The 22348-nt window shown below is 39.4% G+C and overlaps 1 protein-coding gene across 1 annotated transcript in view; it reads left to right on the forward strand.

The window, feature by feature from the left end:
• WDFY2 (WD repeat and FYVE domain containing 2) overlaps window positions 1-22348 on the forward strand; it is a 199556-nt gene that overhangs the window by 125935 nt on the left and 51273 nt on the right. Inside the window, exon 4 of the mRNA XM_066234063.1 lies at window positions 20133-20187. Coding sequence (XP_066090160.1) covers window positions 20133-20187 — 55 coding nt within the window. The remainder of the gene's footprint in view (window positions 1-20132; window positions 20188-22348) is intronic.

Here is a 22348-nt window from a genome sequence, read left to right on the forward strand (position 1 = left end):
ATATAAATATACAAGTTCACATATACATATATATATATATATATATATGGCTTTTTCTGCGTAATAGCAAGAGTCCTAGGGTGCCAACATGCCAGTTGCTTACTCTCTATTTATATAGTAAAACTCATTGAAGGTGGTTTTGTTACAGAAAACACTGTTGTTGTGAGAGTTAGTGTGCCTTCGATGTTTGTGTGGGAAATAGACCTTAGATCCTCTAAAGGAGATACCTGTCCTCCGGTTATGTCACTGTACATGTAGCCCTGATGTCTATTGTTCAGTGCCTGCACATCATCTGAAACAGGGGTCCCCAAACTACGGCCCTCGGGCCACATGCGGCCCCCTGAGGCCATTTATCCGGCCCCCACCGCACTTCTGGAAGGGGACCTCTTTCATTGGTGGTCAGTGAGAGGAGCACATTGACCATCTCATTAGCCAAAAGCAGGCCCATATTTCCCATTGAAATACTGGTCAGTTTGTTGATTTAAATTTACTTGTTATTTATTTTAAATATTATATTTGTTCCCATTTTGTTTTTTTTTACTTTAAAATAAGATATGTGCAGTGTGCATAGGGATTTGTTCATAGTTTTTTTTATAGTCTGGCCATCCAAGGGTCTGAGGGACAGTGAACTGGCCCCCTGTGTAAAAAGTTTGGGGACCCCTGATCAAAAACCTTGGTCACGCTGTAGTGAATGTGATAACAACAGCATTCTGTGGCATCTCCATGCAATTATAAGTCTTTGAAGGTCCTCTGGATCCCACTTTTAGACCGATTCAGTAGCCTGAGTGCCTGTAGGGGCAGACAGATTTCTCTCTATTCTAAAATTAGATGCTGAGGAGATTGAGCAGAGTGCATGGTAGATTGAAATCATCTTTACACTACCTGCAGGAGTTATCTGCCACATTGGATGGCCTCATAGGGATAGTGTATTACTGTCTCCGAAGGTGGTCATCTTATCTTGGCCATACCAAGTGGCATATTCATGCTTCAGAAAGGCAATGGCTAGGAATTGCTGAGTGTAGTATGTTTCAATTACTTTTCCTTTGTCAAACACCTTAATAATCTCTCCTTTCTGGATCCTTCACATTGTTTGTTTTTAACACTCTAGTTTCTTTTTATTGAAAACAAACACTAAAATATCACAACTCTCTTTCCTATTCACCTAATGCCTATCTCACTTCTCTCCTTATTATCAAACTTCTCAAAAGAGTTTGTAGTCACTGTTTGCATTTCTTGATTTCCCTCTCTCAGATCACTGCAGTCTGGCTTCCAGTCCTGTTAGTCTCCCAAACAGCTCTGCCTCTGGTTATAGAGGACCTCCATGGAGCTCTGTCTACCAGCCATTTTCCATCTTCATCACGCTTGACGTCCCTGCAGCATTTAGCTCTGCCGTTTCTTCCTGAAATAGTCTCTTTATAGACATCCAGCAATACAATACTTGCCTCATTTTCCCCCTCCTCTCTGGCTGTTTGTCCCTGTTTGCATCATACAATGTTGTCTAACTAGCTTTGATTCAGGGTTGGAGTTTCTCTGCTCCTAGGCGTTCACAGTTTCTCTCTAGACAGTCTCACCCACATCTTGGTGTCATTTGCTACCAAATGACTAGCTCAACTTTTTATCTCTTAGTTCTTTTTTCTGAAGTTCCAACTTCTTTCTTAATATTTCCTGTTGAATATCTCCCAGGAACCTCAAATTCACCAGGTCCAAAATCAGACTCATTGTCCCTCCCTTCCCACCTGTCCTTTCTTAGTGCTTCTTATTTTAGTGACTGTAAGCACTGTTCACCCAGTAGTGGAGCCTGGATTTTTGGAGTCATCTTCACTCCTCTTTGCTCAACTCTACCCACTCCATCACTTTTACCTCCTACATACCTCTCAGCTTCTACCCCTCTTCATCATCAACATCATTATCATTATCAGCCCCCCCACCACCATCACCTGCTCCATCTTCTCCTTGGACCCTCCGCTGACCCCGTCACTGGTCATCCCATATCAATTCTACCTCTGTTTTCCATATTGGAGCCAGTAGGATCTTTTCAAAACACATTTTTATCTTGATATTTCCCCTGCCAAACCTCTCCAGTGCCTTTCCCTTGCTCTTGGGGACACAGGCCGAAATTCTTCACATGGCCTCTGCGACTTGGCCGTGTCTGCCCCTGCCCTCTGCACCCTCCTTTTGTGTGAAGGCCTTCCTCTTGGAGTTTCAGCTAGTGGCCCACTTTCAGACCTTGTCCTCACCGCGCCCCTTCCTTTCAGAGCCTCTTTGTTGGTGCCTCTCTCCTCTCTTCAGGTACTTAAGCTTTCATCCTTCAGATCTCTGTTTAATTTTTGTTGCTTTAGGGAAGTTTTCCCTATTCTTTCAACATGTCCTGGATTATAAGTGCTCATAGCATTGTGTGCCCCTTCTCTGCAGCTGTTGTCATAGTTGACATTTTCCACTTATTTGGGTGATTATGTGATAAAAACATATACAGGCGTCCCTCGCCATATTGTGCTTTACTTTTTGTGTGTGTGTGTGACAGGCACAGAGGGACAGACAGACAGGAAGGGAATGAGATGAGAAGCATCAATTCTTTGTTGTAGCACCTTAGTTGTTCAGTGATTGCTTTCTCATATGTGCCTTGATGTGGGGGGGGGGGCTACATCAGAGTGAGTGACCCCTTGCTCAAGCTAGTGACCTTGGGCTCAAGCTGATGAGCCTTGCTCAAACCAGATGAGCTCGTGCTCAAGCCAGTGACCTCAGGGTTTTGAACCTGGGTCCTTCGCGTCCCAGTCCGATGCTCTATCCACTGCGTCACCACCTGGTCAGGCTCACCGTTCACTTGTCGGAGTCTCACTGTATTGCGGATTTTTTTAATTGTATATATCTAATTTTGTATTGCGGATTTTTTCCTATATCACAGAATTTTGTGCTATATAGGTATTTTTATATATTTATTATTTTAATTATTTTTGAAGTAAAATAAACATTGGTAGCCTGAAAAATTGAAAACAATATTTAAAAATATACAAATATTAATTAAAACAAATTAAAAGAATATTAAATTGAAATAAAGCCTTAAAATATTTATAAATAATAAAATAAATATAAGGTTGCTACTTCGTGAATTTTTGCCTATTGCGAGCTCTGGGGGGGAAAGGTTTGGAACATAACCCCCACAATAGACGAGGGACCACTGTATTTAGTGTAAGCTCCACAAGGCAGTAGCTGTTCTGCTTGACTCTTTATTACATCCCTGACACCCCAGTACAGTGCCCAGGAATTAATTGTAAGTGCTCTGTAAATATTTATTGAATGAATTAATGAGTTAATTATATAGTCTATCAAGCTGACAATGTAGAGAGGGCAAAAGCGCAGGCTCTGGAATCAAACTGCCAGAGTGAAATCACAGCTCTCACTCCGTAAGTTTTTATCACCCTAGAGAAGTTGCTTTGCTCTTTGTGCCTCAGTTTCCTTATCCATAAAATGGGGATAATAATTGTATCTGTTTTATCACATTGTTGTGAGGATTGACGATATACACATCAAGCTCTTAGAACAGTGCCTGTACACATCAAGTGCTTCATAAATATTTGTTCCTATCGACGTTATTGGCATTAGCGGCAGCATCCTCCATTGGTGGTAACTGAGAAGTCTTGCTTAAAGTCTATGTTGTGTGGGTTTAGTAGGCCAGTTCCAAGGACAGGAAGTATCATCATGGTGGCACACTTCTGTGGATGATTCAGCTTATTTTTGGTCCTGTCTTCATTTGATCTTTGCTGCCTTGTTGTGGTAATTTACCAGTTATTTGCAAAACATGGGCTAATAACATTTTTTTATTTCTGCAGAAACATTTCTTATCCAAGTTGTTACCATTTTAATTTTAACCCTGAGGAGAAAGTTGGGCTTGGAGAAATGTGCAGATTATTCAGGATGCTCTGAATGGATGACTGGAGAAGATGTAGCAAATGTCACAGAGACAGCCTTACTGCAGTGGACAGAGTATGGGGGGAGGGAAGGTGACCAGCTGTTAAGGGCTGTATCGCCAACTATTCATTTGGGAGTCTGGATCTTATAGGCAATTGTCCACAGAGCTATCTGTGGTCCTACAATTTTTTTTAACACTAAGAATTTGTCATAAATCTTTTATTAATCATTTTCATCTAAACATGTGAAAATAAGATCCTCTGCACAAATATTTTTTTAATTTTTATTTTGAGTTAATCTTTTATACACACTATACTTCGGGCCATGGTTCTCATATCACTGTCATTTAGATCACAAGGTTCAGAGCCTAGAGAGACTAATGTGGTATTTCCGTGTCAATCCCCTTTGAAGGCATTTTTCCCAGAGTACCTTGACAACAACAGAGTCATGAAACATATTCCCCAAAGAGCCATCTGACATTTATTCTTTTGCTATAAAGCTTGAGAACTCACTAGAGCCAAAAATGTGTGAAGGAAGCAGTTATTCTTTTATAGTCCCTGTGTCGCTGAATTGCCGTCATCTGGTGTTATTGTGTCTCCTCTGATCTTAGTCATGAAAACAGGCTTTTCTCTAGCCTTACTGCCTAGAAGAGTATGTTATAGAAGGGAGTGGCACTAGGTCTGCACTGGTCACAGACACAGTGCTGGGTTTCACCCTTGGGCTTGTGTTTCTTTCTTTTCCTGCAGTTGGATGCTACAGGGACTCAGGGTGTTGGTAACCCAGAGGAGGTTTGGTTTCCAGAGTGGGCGCCCCTCCCTGTTTACTTAAAGCTTCTCCCGCACTGCACCTTGAATGTAGGGGCCACAAGTCACAATCTACTCATCTCCAGTTCCACAGATTGGGAATAACTCTGCTCCTCTTAGTTACCAGTGAATGTTTCATTTTTATAAATACCTTTTTAGTGTAGGAAGGAAACTGTCAGTATTAGACATTAAGCTCACTGAAGCAAATTACACAGTTGCCAAAAAGTCTTCTGACTAGAGGCAGATTAAGGTCAGTTGAGGCTCTGGATGCAGAAGAAAATATTGGGCCCTTTCCATTAGAAAAAAAGTGTAAAGTTGGGGTTTTGTGGGGTCCTTCAGAAGTCGGGGCCCAGGGTGCGCTCCCAGTGTGCCCACCATTAAATCCGCCTCTGCCTCTAGCTCCTGGCATATAGAACCCCACAGATTTTTCCATCAACAACAATCCCTCAGGTCCAAGTGGTTTCCTGCATTGTACCTTTTGTCCAGAGCTTGGATAGCAGAGAAAGGAGCTGAGAAGGTGCTGTCCAGTGAGTTGAGTGGCATCATGGTTGCTTAATTGGTGTGTTGTTTTCAATTTAGTAAGTCCTGAGGTCTCAAGATTTCCCTGCTGGCTCTTCCTCCTCTGGCAGACCCTTAGATGTCAGTGCTCCCATGTGTTACCTTGTGCTGCATAGGTTTTTTTTATTTAGAAATTAAATGTAATGTGACATTGATCAATAAGAGTACCTAGGTTTCAGGTAAACATTTCTATAGCATCTGAACTGTTGATTGCATTGTTTCCTGTCATCCAAAGTCAAAGCATTTTCTGTCACCTTATATTTGTCCTTCTTTTCTCTTCTCCCCTCACACCCCCCACCTCGTTATTACTTCACTTTTATCCATGTCCATGAGTCTCAGTTTTGTATTCCACCTGTCTGTGAAATCATATATACTTCTTAGTTTTTTCGATTTACTTACTCTACGTAGCATAATGTTCTCAAGGCCCATCCATGTTGTCATAAGTGGCATTATATCATTATTTCTATGGCTGAGTAGTATAATATTATATATATGTACCATATCTTCTTTATTTGATCCTCTATTGAGGGACACTTTGGTTGTTTCCATATCTCTGCTACTTTGAATGCTGTGGTGAACATGGGGGTGCATGTGTCTTTGTGTTCCAGTGTTTTTGAGTTTTTTAGGTAGATACCCAGTAGAGGGATTGCTGGGTCTTATGGTAGCTCTATTCTTAATTTTTTGAGGAACCACCATACATCTTCCATAATAGTTGTACCAGTTAACATTCCCACCAACAGTGAATGACGGTCCCTTTTTCTCCACAGCCTCTCCAGCATTTGCTATTACCTGTCTTGTTGATAACAGCAAATCTAACAGGTGTGAGGTGGTATCTCATTGTAGTTTTGATTTGTATTTCTCTAATAGCTAGTGTAGATGAGCATGTTTTCATATACCTGTTGGCCATTTGTATTTCTTCTTGGGAGAAGTATCTGTTCAGGTCCTCTCCCCATTTTTTAATTGGATTGTTTATTTGTTGCTGAGCTTTGTAAGTTTTTTTATATATTTTTTTATATTAACCCCTTATCAGAGCTATTGTTTGTGAATATCATCTCCCATTTGGTTGGCTGCCTTTTTTATTTGTTGTTAGTTTCTGTGCAGAAGCTTTTTAGTTTAATACAGTTCCATGCATTCATTTTTGCCTTTACTTGCCTTGCTTTTGGGGTCAAATCCATAAAATGTTCTCTACAGCCAAGGTCCATAAATTTAGTACCTTTGTTTTCTTCTATGTAATTTTTTTGCTTCAGGTCTTATATTTAGGTCTTTGATTCATTTTGAATTAATTTTTGTGCATGAAGACAAGCTGTAGTTGAGTTTCATTTCTTTTGCATGTGGCCTTCCAATTTTCCTAGCACCATTTATTGAAGAGGTTTTCTTTTTATCCATTGTGTGTTTTTGGCTCCTTTGTCAAAGATAATTTGCCCATATATATGTGATTTTATTTCTGGGCTCTTGATTCGGTTACATTGGACTGTCTGTCTTTTCTGCCAGCACCATGCTGTTTTGATTCTCATGGCTCTGTAGTATAATTTGAAGTCAGGTAGTGTGATACCTCTGCCTTCATTCTTTTTTCTCAGGATTGCTTTGGCTATTCATAGTCTTTTATGATTCCATACAAATCTCGTGATTTTTTTTATTTCTCCATAAATGGCATTGGGATTTTAATGGGGATTGGGCTAAATTTGTTTATTGCTTGAGTAATATGGCCCTATTAACTATGTTGATTCTTCCAATACATGAACATGGAATAGTTTTTCATTCCATTGTATCTTTTTCAATTTCTTTCAATATGCTTTGTAGTTTTCAGTATATAGGTCCCTCACATCCTTTGTTAAGTTTATTCCTAAGTATTTTATTTTTTTGTTGTTGCTATTGTAAAAGAAATGGTTTTATTTTTTTTTTAGTTCATTTCTGAAGTTTCATTGTTAGCATACAGGAAAACTGTAGACTTTGTGTATTGATTTTGTATCTTGCAATTTTACAGTATTTGTTTCTTGTTTCTACTGGTTTTTCTGTGCAGTCTTTGGGTTTTCTATATACAGGATCATGTCATCTGCAAAAAGTGATGCCTCTACTTCTTCTTTCCATATATGGGTGCCTTTTATTTCTTTGTGTTGCCTGATTGCGGTGGCTAAGACTTCCAGTACTAAGTTTAATAAGTGTGGAGAGAGGCAGCCTTGTCTTGTTCTTGATTTTAGAGGAAAAGCCTTCAGTTTTAGTTTTTCTTTTCTTTTCTTTTCTTTTCTTTTCTTTTCTTTTCTTTTCTTTTCTTTTCTTTTCTTTTCTTTTCTTGACAGAGACAAAGTCAGAGAGAGGGAAGGATAGCTAGAAACAGACAGATAAGAAGGGAGAGAGATGAGAAGCATCAGTTCTTTGTTGTGGCACCTTAGTTGTTCATTGATTGCTTTTTCATTTGTGCCTTGATGGGGGGGGGGGCTACAGCAGAGCGAGTGACCCCTTGCTCAAGCCAGAAACCTTGGGCTTCAAGCCAGTGACCATGGGTTCATGTCTGTGATCCCACACTCAAGTCAGCGACCCTATGCTCAAGTTGGTGAGCCTGCTATCAAGCCTGATGAGCCCGCACTCAAGCTGGTGACTTCAGGGTTTCGAACCTGGGTCTTCCATGTCCCAATTCAACGCTCTGTCCACTGTGCCACTGCCTGATCAGGCAAGCCTTTAGTTTTTCAACATTTAGTATGATATTGGTTGATGGTTTGTCATATATGACCTGAGAATTTCATGAGGCAATTGATATAAAGTTCTCAATAAATAGTAATTATTATTCTTATAGCAAAAATTTTGTTCATTTTGAGAAAAGATGAACTTTAATTTACTTTTTGATAAGGTTAACAGTTTTATCTGAAATTAGAGGTTTTTTCCATAATTATTTACCATCTCAAGTTTAAAGATAATTTTTTAAAACACATAAATTTTGTCCCTAGTCGGGTAGCTGAGCTGGTTAGAGCATCGTCTCAATATGTCAAGGTTGTGGGTCCCATTTCGTCAGAGCACATACAGCATCAACCAGTAAATGCATAAATAAGTGGAACAACAAATCCATGTTTCTCTTTCTCTCCCCATTTCTCTCTCTCTCTGAAAAACAATTTGAAAAGTTTAACAACTCATTTGTTTCTTGTGAGCACCATTTCTGGCTAGTACAATTGAATTTTATATGTAAAGTTTGTTTTCTATTTTTGCTCATTACTTGCTGTCTGCATATTTATTGGTTTGAATAATGTTCAGGCAGAAAATTTGTCAGTTTAAATTAAGAATTAACATTTTAGCACAAAGAACATGGTTAGAAACAGTTAACTTATAAAGCAACACATCATGATATATGCAAATAATCATTATTTTGTACACCTGAAACTAATATAATATTACGTGTTCATTGTAACTGACTCTTTTAAAAAAAAACCAATACATTATTGTGTTTTGCTATTGACCTAAGAAGTAAAACATAGATTAGTCCTGAGATTTTAGTCAAAACTGAATGCTACTCTATTTTTTTGGTATTTATTACAAAAAGTAATAGCTTTAGCAATTAGGCTGTCTTCCTTTTTTATTATTTGAATGCCTGATAATTGTACATATTTTCATTCAACACTGTTGTGGTTTGCATTGAACCCCAAGTTGAAGAATCTAGTTCCTACTTCCAAGCCTGCTGTTGAGCAAATCATTTATTCCCTTTTTGATGTCTTCTCTATATAAAAACACGAACCTGATGCCATACTTCTTTACTGCAGCCATACAAAACTGTTGAGCAGGTACTATGTGCTAGTCAGTGCTCTAGGACTTGAGATACATCAATGGACTCTCCCCTCCTCAGGCGTCTTCTTGTGTATGTTACATTGAATAAACAGGAAATATAAAAACTTACTTATGTTAAAGTAATAGATGCTGTGGGGGAAAAATGAAGCAGAACAGGGGGGATTGGGAATGTGAGGGTGGGGTAGAGGAGACGGATTGCAAATCTTGAAAAAGATGGCCTCATTGAGAAGCTCTCATCTGAACAGAGAAATTGAAGGTTGGGGTATTGAAGCATGCTGATATCTGGAAAAAGTGTTTAAGATAGAGGAACAGACATTGCAAAGGCCCCTGGGCAGGAATGTTTGTAATAGTAGTACAATTATTTTTTTTTCTTTTTATTCAGTGAGAGGAGGGGAGGCAGTCAGACTCCCACATGTGCCCCAACCGGGATCCACCCAACAAGCCCACTAGGGGGCAATAGTTTGCCCATCTGGGGCATTACTCCATTGCTCAGCAACTGAGCTCTTCTTAGCAACAGAGGTGGAGGCCATGGAGCCATCCTCAGCGCCCAGGCCAGCTTGCTCAAATTGAGCCATGGCTGCAAGAGGGGAAGAGAGAGAGAAGTGAGAGAAGCAGGTGGGTGTTTCTCCTGTGTGCCCTGACCAAGAATTGAACCCAGAACTTCCACACACCAGGCCGATGCTCTACCACTGAGCCAGCTGGCTAGGGCAATAGTAATACAATTAAAATATTGACATGTTAATAATAAAAAACAGCAAGGAATGATTATTCCTCTATAATATTTATTGATTACCTTTCATAAATGGCATATTGAGGAAAGGCTGGACATGTGGTAGACACATGTATTAAGAAAACAAAGACTCCACTTTTTTCAATCTAAAATCTGTAAGGAAAGATAAAATAATCTGATCATAGATAGCTCTAATTTAATGCAAATTATGATCAAGAGCATAAAAGATGAGTCTCTTGACTTTCAGCAAAGGGAAGACCATTCTGCCTGGGGTAAGCCTATGAGCAACCATTCAGCCTTACCTGGAAGGATTGATCTGAAATGATGTAGCCTGGGGAAAGAGAATGGTTTCTGGGCAAAGGAGAGACTAGTGCAAAAGCCAGTTAGGGGGGTTGTGCCGGCCACAATTAAGCACAAGTATGGTTAATTGGAAGTGCATTGGAAGGGGCATGGGTTCAAGAAGGATGATAAGGATCTAATTACTGAATGTGTAGAAGAAATTGACTGGAGAGAAAGGGTAGTTGACAAATGGAACTCCTAGGCCAAGCTTATTCAGTCAGCAGACTATATGGCGTTGCTATTGTCGACAACAGCAACTGTTCTGATTGGTCAATGTCCATGGCGTACCAGTTAGTCCTGCTTCTAGGTATTGACTTGGGTAACAGTTAATGAGGGAGGCATAGTTGTACTTTATGTCTATCTTTCTTTTATGTTTGTTATAATGTATTTTCATCTGAATTCTCTGAAGAGCGAGTGATTTCAGAATTTGTACAGTACTATTTTCCTTTTGCTTATAGAAATTCAGTCAGACATTCATCCGGGTTTCGCTATCCGTTTGAAGAGGCTTTTTGAGGTTTGTGTGAGTGAAAAGATCAGTAGATAAAAAAGAATGAGTCATTGTGCCAGGCAATGTCTAAGACCCCTTACAGACTCTAAAATTCCAGGAAACCCAAAACTTAGCAACCAAAGGCCCATACTTCTCTCGGCCCTGCTCTTGTCAGGAGGGGCGTAGTCACTGGCCTTACTGTCAGCCTGAATTTCATATCAGCGGAAAGTAATTTTCAATTTTAGCAGGCAGCCTTTTGTTCAGCATATTTTATCAAAAGGTTTGAACCACTTTTTGTTTAAAATTAGCATTGGTTTATGTAAACTGATTTCCCATGTAATTTGCTGTTTAATATTACAGCAGAATTTCAATTATGTTCAGAAGTTATTTAAAATATGCAATCACTTCCACTGTCCATGAAGGGTAATGAGGGCATAATACTTGAATGGCTTTTCTTGTGTAATACATCATCATTCTGGCTTCACATTGTGGTCTTGAGCAAGATATTCCCATTCTTGAATAATTTCCAAGAGCATTTGTCCTTAAGTTTCTGAAATTTGCCAGAGGCAGTCTCGAAAGTGGTTGATTTCAAACCCGTGTATCTTTTTTCTTTTATCCTCTTCCTCAGCCCTCTTGGCGGAGATGTAATTGAAAAATCCAGCTGCATTCAGTGCTGGGGGTGTGGGTTGGGAAAGTGCAAAAATCACAGTACCATTAAAGAAAGATGATGACAAGTAAACCTTAAGAACCTAAGCAAACCTAGAGAGGGAACAGCCAGACCTGCGTTTATGTGCAGAAAGACCTTGAAATTGTATTTTTGTGTTTTGTGTATAAACCTGAGGTTGAATGAGAATTTATCAAGAGAATTTGTAAACTTGAATTTGTTTCTTTGCATGTGATGTTTTGAATCCGGAGAGACTAACAGCTGCTCTTGTTACACAAGCCTCAATTACCATTCTCTGGCCTCAGGTGCTTCCATGTATTGTGACATGTCAGTCTTCCTAGAAATATGACAAAGTTCAGAGCTGAGGCTGGGGGGTTAGCAGCTAAAGCATTCCTTCCCCCACTTCTTTTTTTTTTTTTTTTTTTGTATTTTTCTGAAGCTGGAAACGGGGAGGCAGTCAGACAGACTCCCGCATGCGCCCGACCGGGATCCACCCAGCATACCCACCAGGGGGCGATGCTCTGCCCATCTGGGGCGCTGCTCTGTTGTGACCAGAGCCATTCTAGCGCCTGAGGCAGAGGCCACAGAGCCATCCCCAGCTCCCGGGCCATCTTTGCTCCAATGGAGCCTTGGCTGTGGGAGGGGAAGAGAGAGACAGAGAGGAAGGAGAGGGGGAGGGGTGGAGACGCAGATGGGCGCTTCTCCTGTGTGCCCTGGCCGGGAATCGAACCCAGGACTTCTGCCCGCCAGGCTGACGCTCTACCACTGAGCCAACCGGCCAGGGCCTCCCCCACTTCTTAAAATACACGTGGTCAGAAAAGATTAGAGTCCTTAGGCATTTGACAGGAGCGAGTAAAGGCACTTACCCTAGCTAGTTTCTGGGTGGAGAGAATGTTCCATTGTTTGACAGCCATTGAAGCTTCTTTTCATAATTTATAAACAAATAAGAATAATTCTTTGAAGTCTGCAGGCAAGTTGACAGAAACAGAAATGAAGATTAATCAAAACCAAAAGTCAGGTCAATCACTGAACCAGTCTTCTCAAACTGGACTGTGAGGTCAAAGCTATGTTCACAATGCTAAGATACTATTTGCCTTTTGCATTCTCATTTCTAACAAGTATACAGGTTGACTGCAGAAGCAGATACGAAGATCCAACTGTTTTCTATTAGTCAGATTTACAAAAATGTACAATAATGCCACTCTTACTGCTTAATTTTTTTTTTGTAAAATATACTTTCATAAAGAATGTTATTTATATTAATGTATTAAATATATTATTTTGATGAATTAATATTTTTAAATTTTCTTAATTTTAATTTCTAATATAATAACTATCAATAAATACAATGTAAAGAATTCTCAATTTTTAAGAATAAAGGGAACCAGAGACCCAAAACTTTGGAAACTGCTGATTTAAACAAAAAGACAAGCAAGAGGTACACATTCCAGGCCATCACCTTGTCACATCTATGAAGGGGTTAGGAATTAAAGGTGTTTCCCCCATTTAAATATTTGAGCAGAAGTCATTACTTTTCTGGAATTCCTTTTCAAAATTCTTAATTTCTCAATTTTGAAACACTGCAATTTTATAGTATAAAATAGTCTTCAAAATAGGGTCAACTTCTGTAAAATATAGAAGTAAATTTATTTTGTTTATTTGTTAATTATGGTCCATCTGATTTCGGAAAGCTGTTATAGAAGCTTGCAAGAATATACATAATAAAATAAAAATGAAAATAAAAATTGGAGTCGAGGCCAGGGAAAAGATTTGTGTGCATGCATGTGTGTGCACTAAAATGTGGAGATGGCCCTAAGAAAGAAGAGCCACAAAATATTCGGGGGGTGTGTTTTACATGCCATGCTCAGGTAAAGATGGGTCAGATATGTTATACACAGTGTCTGTGTCTGCTTAGCCTCTTCTGTGGTGAAAGAACTGCCCTCTGTAGCCCTGATGAAAAGATGGAGGTAGACATGTTTTATACCTGTGACCATTTTCCTTTAGTATTTATTAGTTGAACGGAGAGTGGATATTTGACCCAAAGCCTGGTTAGGGGCCTGGTATGGACTGGCTGGGGTCCTAGTGAGAAAAGATGTGTAGGCTGGCCAGATTCCTACCTGACTTTGGACCTGGAAGTATTCAGAGAGCAACCCAGTGGGTAGAAAGTGAAGCTGAAAGGTCACATCATAGAGAGGGGCTATGCTGGCTATGTGCAAGCTCCAGTTATGAGGGAACAGAACCTGAGCTGTCAGAAGAGACTGGTTGGTAGAGGAAGGATAATAGATTGCACTTGGAGAAAAATCCTAAGATTCACATAGAGAGGCTCTGAGCCTGCAAGAGAGACAGAGGGTGCTAAGTCAGCATCAGTGGCCAGTAGCTCTCCCATGTGGCCTCTGCCTCTTTATAATAATACATCCTCTCTTCTTCACTGGCTTGAGTTCCTGACAACCGATAGAGCCTGAGGGAAACCTAGAATAATACAAGTATGCAGATTACAAAGACTAGCAGGTGGTTGTATGATTAATACTTGAAAATGGTCTTGAATTACCTGGTAGCCAAGGCAAAAGGAAGACACAGTAAATTATGAAACTGTATAATAAAAAGCAGCTTTAAAGGTAGTTATAATATTTAACACTGAATTTAAAGTCAGTCACCCTGTTATGTATGGCAGTTCCTTAAAAAATTAAAAGTAGAATTACCATGCAATCCAGAAATCCCACTTAAGCGTTTTTACCCAAAAGAATTCAAAGCAGGATCTGGAAAAGACCTTTTCACACTCGTGTTCATTGCAGCATTAGACAGAAAGCCACAAGGTAAAAGCAACCCAAAGGTCTCTTGGCAGAAGAATGTGTAGAGAAGATGTGGTTTATATATAAATGGAATATTGTGCAGCCTTAAAAAAGGAAGGAAATTCTGTCACATGCTACAACAGTGATGACTTCAAGGATACTTTAAGAGAAATGAGCCAAAAGGACAAATACTGTATAATTCTACTCACAGGAAGTACCAAAGTCATACAAACAAAAATGAGAATGGTGATTGCCAAGCTCTGGGGTGAAGGGGGAGTTAGTGTTTATTAGGTATAGTTTGTTTTGTAAGATGAAGCATTTCTAGAGCTCTGTTGCACAACAACATGAATATACTTAACACTACTGAACTATATTTTTAAAATTATTAAGATGGTAAATTTAATGTTCTGTATTTTTACCACAGTTAATTAAAACAATCATACCTTCATGTAAATTTGAGACACTGAGAAATATATTTGTTTGCCTGAACATTTCTAAAGCAGATGCAGAAATGAATTTATATAGAAATGTAAAATGAGAAGTTTACCAATATTGTACTTCTCAAAACGATCTTGGCTTTAGATCAGTTTCTTTGATGGAAGCAGATGCAGAAGGAAGACACCTGTTCCCAACCAGAAATGTCGGACCTCTGTGTTCGTGAAACTGTTCGTGTGTGTATCTCCTCTCTTGAGTTACGGCTTTGCATAGGCACACACACAAGAGCACCTCAAGGCTGCGGGCAAGTGAGCAGATGACAACATGCCTTCCTTCATTCTCTGTTGTATTTAGGCTAAGTTAAGAGTTCCTGTTCAGTTTTTGTAGGATCTTGCTGGTTGGTTTGTAATGTATTTTTTCTGAGAAGAGAGAAGAACCTACACAGAAATTCTAATTTAGTTGTCTTCATAAAAATGAGGTTTATCAAACATTAAATGAATTTATATGCTCTGACATGCAACAAACATGACAAGGAGTCAGTAGTTAATAATCTAATTTTAAATATATTTTTATTCCCTAAAGTAGTGCTATACAGTATTTTAAGAAATAGATCATTGACTTCTTTCAGCTAAAGCAAGAAACTAAAAATTGATGTGTTTTTATGTGTAAGGTCTCATGGTTCTATTATTAGAATTCTGTAGGATCTATTTCCTTGGACCTAATAGGTAGGCCTTGCTGAGAACCGAAGACCAGCATGCCTTCACTGGAAGCTCAGAGTAGATAGTCAGGGTAGCCATGGAGACAGCAGAGGAGCCAAGCTCATTGTTTTTAAATTAAATTGTTATTGCCCTGGCCGGTTGGCTCAGTGGTAGAGCATCGGCCTGGCGAGCAGGAGTCCCGGGTTCGATTCCCGGCCAGGGCACACAGGAGAAGCGCGCATCTGCTTCTCCACCCCTTCCCCTCTCCTTCCTCTCTGTCTCTCTCTTCCCCTCCCACAGCCAAGGCTCCATTGGAGCAAAGTTTGCCCAGGCGCTGAGGATGGCTCCATAGCCTCTGCCTCAGGCACTAGAGTGGCTCTGGTCGCAACAGAGCAGTGCCCCAGATGGGCAGAGCATCGCCCCCTGGTGGGCGTGCTGGGTGGATCCCGGTCGGGCGCATGCGGGAGTCTGTCTGGCTGCCTCCCCGTTTCCAACTTCAGAAAAATACAAAAAAAAAAAAGAAAGAAAGAAAGAAAAGAGAAAGAGGTTAAGACGGACAGACATAGATGAAGGAAGGGAGGGATGGAGAGAGAGACTGAGGGAGAGAAGGAGGGAAGGAGAGAAAGATATAAGCTTGGCCCAGCCAACAAATAGATTAATGAAACAAAACAGAAAGTCCAGAAATATACCCACATGTATATAAGTCATTTATTACAAAGGTGTCAAGGCAATTCAATGAGCAAAGAATAATACTTTAAACAGATGGTGCTGGTGCTGGAACAAATAGATAGTCATGTACAAAAAAAAATATTACCTCACACTCTATACAAAAATTAACTGGAAAAAAGATTATAAATATAAATGTGATGGCTTGGCCCAGGGTGGGGGCTGCTGCCCTCTGTGCTCCTGGGCCTTACTGTGCTCCTGTCATGCCTGCCTGTGTCCCTGGAGGAGCCAGAGCTACACCACAGTATTATGCATCCTCGTCTTCTCTTCCATTATTTCCTGCATTTCACAGAAGATTCTAGGACATCCCTGGAAGCTTGTGATATGTAGGAATCTAAGGATGACTAGAAAACAAAACCTTATCTTTCATTTGTGTGGAAACACAAAGTACTGCCTATTGATTTAGACTGAGAGAAAGCTGAGTAACAACTGACTCAGTTTAGATGACCTCTGTCACCAAACAAGAGCCATGGTATCCACTTGATAGATAATAGTTTTATACCAATAGGAAATAATTGCTGTTCTTGTAAAGCATATCACAAGAGGGCAGAGAATAGCATATGTATACACAAGCATGGGCCTCATATATTCTTTAATGAAGGGGACATGGCAGCAACCTTTCAGCGTGATGTTACCCAAATAAAGTAATATTACCATCTGATTGACTCATTCTGCAGGACTTGGTTTTCATAAAAATTCAGAGACAGGAGGAATAGAAAAGGCATCGACAAATGTACAAAGAAGCTTTATAGCATATTTCATTTTTCTTTACTCCACTCCCAGCCCAAAGCACTGGCTTTTTTTTTTTTTTTTTTTTTTTTTTTTTTTTTTTTTTTTTTTTTTTTGCATTTCTCTGAAGCTGGAAACAGGGAGAGACAGTCAGATAGACTCCCGTATGCGCCCGACCGGGATCCACCCGGCGCTCCCACCATGGGGCGGTGCTCTGCCCACCAGGGGGCGATGCTCTGCCCATCCTGGGCGTCGCCATGTTGCGACCAGAGCCACTCTAACACCTGAGGCAGAGGCCACAGAGCCATCCCCAGCGCCCGGGCCATCTTTGCTCCAATGGAGCCTTGGCTGCGGGAGGGGAAGAAAAAGACAGAGAAGAAGGCGCAATGGAGGGGTGGAGAAGCAAATGGGCGCTTCTCCTGTGTGTCCTGGCCGGGAATCGAACCCGAGTCCTCCGCACGCTAGGCCGATGCCCTACCGCTGAGCCAACCGGCCAGGGCCAAGCACTGGCTATTAATAACACTCTTACCATTGGAGCTTAGCCAGTCTTGCCATTTTTCCCTCTTCTTTTCTTCCTAATTTGATCTGAAAAAATGTCCTTTTCCTTTCCTTCTAAATCTTAGGAATAGGATAGAATTGTGTTAAATACCCCATGTAACTGAGTATCCTACCTGTAACTATCACAAACAAGATTTTTAATGGGTCTATAATGTGTCCTCTAGGAACTGTGATACCAGTGTTTTTCAGTTTTAGTCCAAAAGTAGCATCTGAATATCTGTCTTTTTTTATACTCACAGGTTACCAAGTACAATCCCATTTATAGACGTTAACAACAACAATCTAAAAATGATCTTCAGGCCCTGGCTGGGTCACTCAGCTGGTTAAAGCATTATCCCAGTACACCAAGGTTGGGGGTTTGATATCCATTCAGGGCACATACAAGAATCTATCATTGAATGCATATATGAGTGGAACAACAAATTGATGTTTCTCCCTCTCCCTTCCTCTCTTTTTCTAAAATCAATCAAATGATATTAAAAAGAAATATGTGAAACTCAGTTGAAGAACATTATAAGGATTAGCTAATTATACATAAAAGAAGACATTTAAATGTCAAGTTTTTCTGCATTTAAAGGTTTGGTGCAATTCCAATCAAAATTCTTAATGTGAGTTTTATTGTTATAAAAAAAGATTATCACCATCATCATCATCATCTAGCTACATTTCTTTTAAGAAGATAAATTAGGAGGCACATAGTTTCTATGTTAATACATGTTTTATATCTATAGTGATTGAATCATTATTTTTCTCTGATCAATATTTTTTTGTTTTTTATTTTTTATTGAATTTATTAGGGTGACATTGGTTAATAAAACCATACAGGTTTCAAGTATATAACTCAATAAAACATCATCTACATACTGTATCCTGCACTCTCCACCCAGAGAGTCTCTTTCCCTCCCCACTTATCTCACCATCCCCCACCCCTTTCCCTCTGGCTGTCACCATACTGCTATCTGTGTCTGTGTGTCATATATATATTTTTTTTCCCTTAATCCCTTCACTTTTTTTCACTCAGCCATCCAAGCTCCTTCCCCTCAGACAGTGGTCAGTCTGTTTGTTCAATGTATCTGTACTTCTGTTTCTACTTTGTTTTTTATATCATTCTGTTCATTACATTCCGCATATAAGTGAGATCATATGGTATTTGCCTTTCTCAGACTGGCTTATTTTACTTAGCATCATAATCTCGTTTCATCCATGCTGTTGTAAAAGGTAAGATTTGTTTTTTTACTGCAGAGTAGTATTCCATGTAAATGTACCACAGCTCTCTTATTCACTCATCTACTAACAGACATTTGGGCTGCTTCCAAGTCTTGGCTGTTGCAAATAACGCTGCAGTGAACATAGGGCGCATATATTCTTTCTAATCAGTGCATCACGTTTCTTCAGATAATATTCCCAGAAGTGGGATGGCTGAGTCAAAAGATAGTTTCATTTTTACTTTTTTGAGGAAACCCCATACAGTTTTCCACAGTGGCTGCACCAGTCTGTTTTCCTACCAACAGTGCACAAGGGTTCCCTTTTCTCCACACCCTTGCCAGCACTTATTGTGTGTTGATTTGTTGATGAGCTCCATTCTGACAGGTGAGAGGTGATATCTCATTGTGGTTTTAATTTGTATTTCTGGGCTAATAAACATTTTAGAGCATTAATTTTTTAAAATTTTGTTTTTAGTAGTAACAATTTTAGAATATGCATGTTGGCTAAATTGAATAAAATAGGCTCTCTTTGTGCAACGATAGAGGGGACATATAGTATATAGGCACAAACTATTTAGAAAAATTATTGGTAATATACAACTAGAGCTTTAGAAGTATTTCTTCTACCTTTTAGATCAATAATTCTATTTCTAGAAAACTATTCAAAGAAAACAATTGTAAACCAAAGATTGGCACTTGTTGGGTAGCCCAGTTGGTTAGAGTGGCATCCCGACATGCCGAGGTTGCGAGTGTGATCTCTGTTCAGGGCACATATAAGAATCAACCAGTGACGGCATGAATTAGTGTTAACAATTCAGATAGTACTAAACCCTGAGTATATTATGTTTTTTCCTGCGCATACATACCTGTGATAAATTTTAATTTATAAATAGGGACAATAAAAGATTAGCAATAATAATGTAATAAAATAGAACAATTATAACTGTATAGCAGTAAAAATTATGTAAATGCAGTCTCTCTGTCTCTCAAAACACTTTATTGTGTTTCACTCACCCTGCCTGTGATGACGTGAGATGAATCAATACCTGCGTGATGCAGTGAAGGAGGTGAATGGTGAATGACAGGTGAAACACACACCCATAAAGAGTGTATGTGTGTCTCATAGAAATTTATTTTGAGTAAATTTGACATTGTAATCTCATCGTATTGGGAGATGCCTTTCACATTCGTTTAATCAATGTTTATTATCTACAGTTAATCAATATTTATTATCTATTGTGCTAAGTCCCTGTGCCAGATGCCATAGGGATACAGGGATGAGGAAAATGCAGCCTTAAGAAGCTTGTAATAGGGAAAATAGTCACCAATATTAGAAATAAAATCTTTAAAATATTTACTTATTTCTCTAGTAGAGGGTTACCATCTATGGACACTGGCCAGAGCCTTGCAAATTTTCAGCTATTGGCACCATTGAATCAAGTTTATCTTCAGAATTTATCATTATCAAGACTCTGAATTTGATCCAGTCTTCCTCTTCACATGCATACTCAAAAGATCAATTTCAGGGTTAGAAGGTAAAAATTATGATAATTGCATTGAGTCACAGTTATGATTATCACTTTAAAGAGCTACAAAGTGCTGAGTTGACTGGCAGAATACTGATTTTAGATGTAATCTATGATAATGTTAACTTTATATAATCTGGTTTTACCAAAACATATTTATTCACTTAAAGAATTTCCTTTTGCTTAATTTTTTTTAAATTTTTTGTAGGAATTTATTTTATCAGAAGATTATAACAAGATGACACCTGTGAAAAACTATCAAGGTAAGGATGAGAGTCTTATTTTCATTTACCTAGACTTTGAAATGTATCTTGATGCTTCCACTGCCACAAGAGAGGCCTTATTTTAAAATAGGGGGGACAAAACAGAGCAGCAATTTGAGGTTAATATTATGCCAGTTTTAGAAGTGAGATGCTGAGCCCTAGAGAGGTCAGGTGACTTGCCTGTGGTCCTATAGCTGGTAGAGTGCAGGGCCTGGCCCGGTAAGGTGGTTCCAGAGCCCACAGCCTTTGTCCTTTGTTTTCCTGCTTACTAGCCACACTTTGTATGGGCCACTGTTAGGAGTGAGCTGCTTCACATGGGGTTCGTTTCGGTTGTGAGTAAATATTTTAAAAGGCTCAGTGTGTTTATATGTACTGTCTAATGGAAGGAATTATGGCTGTATTATATCTTCAACACTGGCAGTATACCATAGGCCATTTCCATAGTATGGATCAGGAATAATTTTTGTTAAGTATTTCTTTATCCAGACCACCAATCTCATGGGATCAGAACATTAGAGGTGGACCTCTTAACACTTAGAGGTCATTCCAACAAGAGAACCATTCTGAATAATGACATTGATGGGGAAGTGTGCATACACAGACCTCTCTTGTAAGGGAAGCCCAATGTGACACCCTTGATCATGTTCTGCACATGACTGCAGACAGTGGAAATTGTGGCCAGTTCCTTTCTGTTTTCCCACCATTTGTTAGCCTGGACCCTCTCCTTTTTCTTTCCAAAGTGACTGAGTTCTAGGTGGATGTGATTGAATTCCCTCTGTAGGGTGCCTCAGGCCCTTCACAGTAACTGTGTCCTTCACAGTGCTGTTGACATTTTCTGGAATGTTGACAGTTGGATTGCTGAGAATGGTCTTCATTCTTACAGTAGATGAGGCAAAGCAAAGATGTGTGTTTTTTGTTTTCTGGAGAAGGTCAATAAGTGTGATAAATCTCTAGCCAGACTTACCAGAAAGAGGATGCAAATTACCAATACCAGGAGTGAGAGAAGTGACGTGATTATAGAGTCTAGGGAATTTAAAGGAAAATAAGTAATATTGTGAGCAACTTTATGCTAACATTAGTTTTATAACTTGAATGGAATGAACAAATCTTTGAAAGGTACAAACAGCTAAAGGTCATTCGAGAAGAAATAGATAATCCTAATAGCCCTATATCTATGAAAGAAATTGACTGTATGATTAAAATCTTCCCACAATGAAAACTCCAGGCCTAGATGGCTTTACTGGTGAACTTTGCTGAACAAGTAAGAGACAATACAAACTCCATATAAACTCTGAGAAATTAAATAAATAAAACACTTAAGAATTCAGCATTACCTGATACTAAAGCTAGACAGAAACAGAACATCCTGCATGAAACAGATGCAAGAAATCTTACCAAAATTTTAGCAAATCAAATTCAGCAAATATATAAAAAGGATAGTACATCATAACCAAGTGAGGTTTATCCCAGCCTTATACCCAAAACTGAAAGCAGGGACTCAGGTTTTTGCATACCCATGAACATAGCAGCAGCATTCACAATATCCAAGAGGGGGAAGAGAATGTGGTATATACACACAATGGAATATTACTCGGCCTTAGAAAGAAAGGAAATTTTGACACATGCTACAGCATGGGTGGACCTTGAAGACAATATGCTAAGTGAAATAAGCCAGTCACAAAAAGACAAATACTGTGTGGTATCACTTATATGAGGACCTAAAGTATTCAAACTCGTAAAAGCAGAAAGTAGAGGTGGTTGTCAGGGGCTGAGGGGAGGGGAGACAGAGAATTAATGCTTAATGGGTACAAAGTTTCTATTTGGGAATATGAGAAAGTCCTAGAGAGCGGGTGGTGGTGATGGTTATACAATAATTTAGATGTATTTAATGCCACAGCACTGTACACTTAAAAATAGTTAAAATGGTAAATGTTATATTTTGTTTATTTTACTACAATAAAAAAGAGACCGCATAGGTAATGTAAATTTCTTAGTTCAGTATCCAAAACAGTTTAGTGGTTCAACAAATATTAATTCTTCCCAAAAAAGGTGTGTGGGGGGTGGAGCTAGTGCTGACAAGGAAGTGGAGAAATTGGGACCCTTGTACGCAGCTGGTGGGAATGTAAAAGGGGACAGCTACTGTGGCAAATCATAATACAAG

This window comes from Saccopteryx bilineata, chromosome 6, assembly GCF_036850765.1.
Source record: "Saccopteryx bilineata isolate mSacBil1 chromosome 6, mSacBil1_pri_phased_curated, whole genome shotgun sequence".
In the NCBI taxonomy this organism is placed as follows: Eukaryota; Metazoa; Chordata; class Mammalia; order Chiroptera; family Emballonuridae; genus Saccopteryx; species Saccopteryx bilineata.